This window comes from Pinus tabuliformis, chromosome 5_2 (assembly GCF_031772625.1).
Source record: "Pinus tabuliformis cultivar Carrire ecotype Pingquan chromosome 5_2, CPIR1, whole genome shotgun sequence".
NCBI lineage: Eukaryota > Viridiplantae > Streptophyta > Pinopsida > Pinales > Pinaceae > Pinus > Pinus tabuliformis.
In genome coordinates, this window is record NC_142306.1 from 1,145,887,273 (window position 1) to 1,145,893,966 (window position 6,694).

The following is a 6,694-nucleotide window of genomic DNA, read 5'->3' on the forward strand; positions in this document are numbered from 1 at the left end:
ATATGATAGAAAAGCTAATTATCTATAACTAAAACAGCAAAAAAAGAGCAGCTCAATAGTAGCAAGCAAAACTTCCCAATTATTTAAAAAGTGTCAGGCAGAAATCCAACTCTAGAGCTAAAAATGAAAAGAAATATCATCAATACAGAAAAAGTTGGATTCACTTATCAATTGAGCTCACCCCACAGTTCTAATACTAATGTTCTTAAACATGCATTCACGACATGCACCTTACTTTGCCTCAAAAACTCCATATAAAATGTGCCAAAGAAATTACAAGATCACATCAGAGAAACAAACTGCAAAATAACAAAAATAGACAATTCTTTATTCCATCAACTGTTCAAAAATATGAATAATTTCACCAAAACTCTGAAACACATCAAGGAAAAAAATACCTTAGACAGCATAATCACAAGGAATGTATTCTCACTGACTTTGTTTTCTTCAATAGTGGTTTCATCCTTCAGCACCTTGCCCTGATAAATCAGCAGCTGTTGTTCACTCGGGTAAGTTTGTGCTCCTTGAATTTGCTCTATTTGTTTCTTAACATTTAAAACCTGAAACAAAAGGAAATTTTTAATTGGTAATATACATAATTTTGAGAAGACTTCCATATGACACTGGATTTCTGACATTGCAAATATATTGAAACCCTAAATTGTAAACAATTCACAGGGTAAACATGCAGTAAGCTATAGAATTAAATAAGATTATCTCAAAGAAACATGGAATAAGGACTGCCTTTATTAATCAAATTAGAGTCTGTTAACTTGAGAAAAAGACGAAGCAAACAAAAGTAAACAAATTGCAAATATCAGAAGATAATTCAATTACAGTTTTCTTCTTCATTTACCATGCACTAGCAATGGCTCAGACACCAGAAAACTTAACAAACTCTGCATCATCCCTTGCATGATTTACACATATGTCAGCAGGATATTCACATCCACTGGCCTGTAGAATGCTTCTCCAGGTATGGCATGTATTTCCCATACCTGGGACAGGTACAGAAACTTGCCCAGCTGCTAGGGATGTTCCCCAAGTAACAGTCCCCAATTATGGTGACGGGGTGGTTTTACTCTGACAGGGGACATGCCCCACAAATATGTTATAAAAAGAAATACACAAAAGCAACTTTTTTGGAAAAGACTAATGTGATGTCCAGCAGCAAATCCAAGGTTGACTCCATTCGTACTGAAATAGAAACCCTATAATTTCTTCATTGTGTACCTTTCATGTTTCCAGACACAAAACAGGTAAAGATTTTAACTTTTTCTGAACAGATATTTTATCAATTGGGAATATAGATATTTTATGTAGAAATCATTTATGATTTTGTCATTTATAATGACTGAAATTTGAACCTGAAATTGTTAATGAATCATTGAATTTTAATTGAGTTTTTAACATCATTAAACAATGCAATTATTGTTCTACGTTTTATTGTTTCATATAAACTTTATATGTGATGGACCCCAAAAGGACCCACACCCTGATTTCAAAAAATGGAATTCCTCTGCTTGTCCCTTCCCCACAACCATGAAAGCCTGGCAACTTAGTTTACTGCCAACCTCAAATAAATTAATCATAGCTATTCAAACACTATTTTAATTGATGTCTGGTTTGCTTGACATATTCATATAGCTTATTCATTGTTGTTTTTTGGTGAAAAACATAAGAATAAATTTTATTATTTTACAAATAATAATATTATATTATCCTTCCTACATGTTGGACACCTAATCCTAAATGGGTTAGTGTGGAAGCTGAATGGACAAAAGGAGTCCAAGAGACCTTGGGATGTGAAACCCAACGGTCACCACATGTACTATAAATGTATATCTCTTATTAATAAAATTGTACTCACATGATTTATCTTTCATATCTCTCTTGCTGTCCATGTGTGTTTAACATGGTATCAGAGCCATGATGTGTGGCCTGTTTTCTTCCTCAGGGTTTAACTTCCCTGACTACCTAACGCCCCTGACAACCTAAAACATTGAAGCTGAGCACATCAGACTGCGTGCATTGCTGCGAGAATGGCATGATTGAGTGTGAAATGTCGAAATTTTTATGACTCGAGCTGTTGGTTAACGCCTGACCTATACCGCCTCCTCAGCCTATATATGATTGAACGTTACCTGAGCACTCCTGCACGTCCAGCGTTTCCATTATGAAATTCTGTATTAGTTGAACGTTACTTGAGCACTCCGACATGTCCTGGTTTGTTAGATAAATGTTACCTGACCTCCATCTGCCATCCCTACGCTCTCTATCTGATATTCCTCTGACATGGTATCTCTGCGCTCTCTGACTGCCTGGTTTGAATGCCTGAACTGCTCCTGTTGAATGCGTTATGGTTCGATATTGAATGGTATGTGTAACGTTGTCCAGTGGAATCATCGTTTGGTTCATTGAATGGTTTATTGAACGTTGAATGGAATATGAACTGCTGTGCGCTTATTGAAATGTTATACGCTGTGGAATATCAACAGTTTTATTGAATGCTTTGGTATATGCGTTGCACCTGAATGGTATATAATTCGCATGCTACATAAACCAGTGAGTAATAAACCTTCTGTAATTTTTCCCCGGAGGGCGTTTGATTCCTGAACCGGACCTTCTGGAGACAGTATAGAAGAACGTTTGTTATGTGGAGACGGGGCCATTCAGTTATTTGACAGAATCGATGTGGTGCGAACCTTTCTTAGTGCCGTGTACAATGTGCACAAGATTTGTTGTTTCGTGGTTGAAGATCTAGCGCATATGGTATCTCTGGAAGCCTGACAATGGGCGGGTGATTCAGTTTGGACCTAAGCTCTGTTGGAGCTCCTCGGCGAGCTGTTCTTCTAAAAATGAAGTGATTTCGGGTCTGTTGAGGATATCTGGATTAAAGGCTCACAGCATTGTTCTTAGGCCACAGAACCCGGAGGCCATCGGACCGCAAGCTCTGTTTCTCAAGTACGTGACTGCTCAGGGAATATCCATGGATCCTGAGGTGTATCCCCGTCCCACAGGAGGTGGATCACACAACGCATTTCTTTAGCGAGAAAGATGGCGTGGGCTTTGTGATCGAGGAGTAATATGGTTCATTAATGCGTACCACAATTTGATCTGCTGAGTTATCATTATACATAAGAATTATTCCAGACATTATTCGATGTTGTTGTACATCTGAAATCAGTTTGTGCAGTGTTCAATCCCCAGAAATCACATATTGTTAAGTTGGAAGAACTTGAATCTTTTTTGGGTATCCCGAATATTTTGTTTTCGTAATTAAAAGGACTTCAATCTCTGATCAAGTATTTACATTGTCAGAGCCCTTAGGGTCTGATTTTGGTACTGTAAAGGTCCATGAAATTGTTAAGAATTTAGACTGTAATTGTGATTGGTCTTCAAATGTGATTTCGGTACCCAGAAAGGCCTTCAATCCGCGATCAATGTGCATCATCACTGCTGGCTATCCTCAAATGTTGATGCGGGCATTTACAAGGCTTTTAATATTTGGTTAATCATGTTCAATAATCCCGGGGCTGGAGCTTAAAATTTGCTTTAATTATTCCGAAAGCCTTGAATCTGGTCAAGCCAGGAGAATATTGCTTCATGATAGCCCTCATTACTCTTGGTTTGATAGTCAGTTTTACGACACTTGTTTTTTGACAAGTTACTCGCTCTCTGATATGGCACAATCATAGTATATCGTTGTTGCAGCAGTTTAATGGATGGTTCAGTTATATTTTTGAAACATAAAGCCAAGGCCTATCAATGCAGTTGTGAGATTGCGGAGAGCCTCTGAGAGATTCGTCGTTGCTGCATTTTTAATAATTTGTATCTTCTGAAAGACGACTAAGAAGTTCCCCAGTTCGTGTGACATCAAAGAATGCAATCTCTTGGTTAATAAGATGTCGAAATAAATCTTTTCTCAGTCGAGCAACAACACGCTCACTTGATGATGCAAACTAGCATCCACGCAGTGCAGTAGCAAATGAACCAATTAAGATTATAAGAAGAATTTCCACAAGAGTGTTTTTGATGGTATTAAAAGCATCTGCTTTCTCTTCTTCCGTTCTCAAATCTCTGCTGACAATATCAATAATCTTGCCGCCATATTTTGGAACTAAAATATTTGTTGTGGATGCAATGAAAAGTGCCACAGTTGCAATAGTCTGCTCATTAAGCCACCAGCGCTTGCCCTGCGTTTTTCTTTAATCTGCAGGATTTTCTTTGTGTAGCTTGAAGATATTTAGCAGCTGATAGTTTTGCAGCAGTCGAGGGATTTCTTCAAAATATTAGAGGATTTGGGTAACTGTTGGCTAAATATAGAAGGACTCGGTGATATTTGTATAATTTTCATAGTTTCAAGATATCTCTGGTTGGTTTTTTCCCTTTAAGCTACAGGGCTTTCTTGTGTAACTTGAAGATATTTAGCATTAAACAATACTAGCAACAAACCAAGTAGAGCAGAATCGTGGCTATTCAAAAAATCAATCTCCTGCGTAGTCAAAGAGAATATAAGGAAAGTGCAATCACCCCGCAACTGCTACAGGATTTAACATTCACACTTCCAAGAGGAGTTAACAGTGAACACTACTAAATGCTTCATCTCTATAAAATACTTTAGCATTGGCACTTTCCAGAGCAATTATAACAAAAAAATGCTTTTCACTATTTTGGGCCAAAAATAGACAATAAATGTATGCTGGTCGTCGCGACTGCAATTCTGTAGGATGCAATTTAGCATCAATAGTTTGATAATCATGGAAAAATGGCACTGGAAAAATACCATAGAGGTACACAATGATTAAACAACCTTTCTTACTACATTACGGTCGTATATAGTTTCAATTTAACAGATTCAAGTACTCGAAATCCTGTAAATACTACATCAACATACTCAAGGGAAATATCAACCACTTAGCATTGATTCCTATGGCTGGTTATGCTCAGTGAAAATTCAGTTATCATGTAACAACATCGACGCAGAAAAGCTGTAAAGTGCAAATTATTGTAAGTTCCCGTTCAAAATTTGGTTCAATTTCCCCTAACGTTCCTAACAAGCAATTTCAAGCAAATCGTTTCTAATCTGTATTATGATTTGAATTTTGTAATAAAGAACAATGTAGTCATCATATTCCCCAGCAAGAAGTTAACTCAAATATACATATCCTGTAACGGAAAATAGCGTATACAAGTTACGGGCAAATGCAGGCTAAGAGTTCAGTGACTAAAATTCTCGTGTAACAAAAAGCCCGCAATAAGGATTTGCCGGGAGAGAAACTAAGATGCACAAATCCACGCTACGAAAGGCACCCAAAAATCAAGGCATGTCCTCTCATATGCAATCCCTCCTTCATTTTCCAAATTTTCTGCCATCACAACCGTTAACTTTCCCAGACACGGTAAAACCCCAGGTGGCCAGTCGAAGAGGCAAACACTCGCGTGCACGCTCGAACGGGAGATTTCCGATAAGTTCGAGAACCCAAACACAAAACCCTAGATTTCATTGCAATCACGATAAAGGGCATACCAACAGCTAGCATGCATGTGAAATATACTTGGAACTCGTAACCCTAAGCCACTAACCGTAACAAAACTGAAGAAACCACAACTCCAGCAACCTAACATGCTCTATCCCAAGAAATTAACTCGAACCCATGAAAAATCAACCCAAGCCAAAGTGAAAATACTCTGACAACAAATTACCCGCTACTCCCGCATAATTTTACACTTAAAAAAACCGTCCAATAAGAGGGAGAAAATAAATGACTTACAGTATCCGTGGGCTGCACCTCGATATCAAAGTGGTTACCCTTCAAGGTTTTGACAGAAACCTTCATCCTGACGCCCGAATTCGGTCTCTACCGGCCTCCGAAGTGCTAAACCGTCCGCAAAGCAGGGAAAACGAGACACAATATCGCTTGCACTGCCAACGAAACCAACACAAAATAAAAGCCAAAAGGAAAAAAATACACAGAGAGAGGGAGAGAGGTCACGCGTTACGTGACGGCGTCTCCTATTTCGTAGACCATTGCAATATTAATGCGCCCTGACATGGGCCGATATAAGACGATACAACACGTCGCTATTTTTTTTTCTCTCACATCACCGCGCGGCGTGTTGTATCGTGTTATATCGGCTCCATGTCAGGCCGCATTAATATTGCAATGGTCTACGAAATAGGAGTCGCCGTTACCTGATGGACATTAACCTCAGGGTGTGGTTTACCCACGGAAAGTAAACAGAGAGTGATTAAAATTGCGATCTGGTTTTCGTATAGTGGTCGGATCTCCGTTAAAGAAAGCTCGGAGATGCAATAAACTTCATTAGTTGCGGGTGACGTTGGGGGACTTATAACCGAATCGTTGACGTGTTTGGGGGTGGGTTCGGGTAGGAAAGAGCAAAAAGTGAATCCCCGTTACGAGAGCTTCCCAATTTTTCTTGCGAGGAAAGATCCTTGCTTTTCTTACATTTCCCTTTTTTTTTCAATGAAGTGATCCTCTTAATTGAGTTTAATATTTTTTTGGGGTCATGCATTGTGCAACTTAATGGCTTTGATTTATCTAGGGGAACACCACTGATCAAAATCTCTTCCTATATGTATTGCATTAATCAAAGAATAGATATGAAATACAATGATTACTCAAGCCCAAGCACAACCTGCAACTATATAATCTATCCCTCTACCTAACTG

The 6,694-nt window shown here is 38.5% G+C and overlaps 1 protein-coding gene across 3 annotated transcripts; it reads right to left on the reverse strand.

Moving 5' to 3' along the window:
- Nucleotides 1–320: 320 nt before the first annotated feature.
- On the reverse strand, nucleotides 321–6,325 carry LOC149163226 (ubiquitin receptor RAD23c-like). 3 transcript variants are annotated; one of them, XM_089435982.1, is made up of 3 exons: nucleotides 6,206–6,325; nucleotides 5,775–5,926; nucleotides 321–560 (listed from the first exon to the last, which is right to left on the reverse strand). In XM_089435982.1, exons 2-3 carry the CDS (start codon nucleotides 5,838–5,840, stop codon nucleotides 336–338), a joined length of 291 nt encoding a protein of 96 aa, XP_089292108.1. In that variant the 5' UTR covers nucleotides 5,841–5,926; nucleotides 6,206–6,325; the 3' UTR covers nucleotides 321–335. The 3 variants fall into 3 exon arrangements, with proteins under 3 accessions (XP_089292108.1, XP_089292107.1, XP_089292106.1); XM_089435981.1 differs by having other exon boundaries at nucleotides 6,212–6,313; XM_089435980.1 differs by lacking the exon at nucleotides 6,206–6,325 and having other exon boundaries at nucleotides 5,775–5,991.
- Nucleotides 6,326–6,694: the final 369 nt, after the last annotated feature.

Bases quoted from the DNA above. Each gene is read 5' to 3' on its own strand.
- LOC149163226 (XM_089435982.1), bottom strand. From the start codon at position 5,840: ATGAAGGTTTCTGTCAAAACCTTGAAGGGTAACCACTTTGATATCGAG. The intron at 561-5,774 runs GTAAGTCATTTA...CTTTTGTTTCAG, and splicing joins AGGTGCAGCCCACGGATACT to GTTTTAAATGTTAAGAAACA.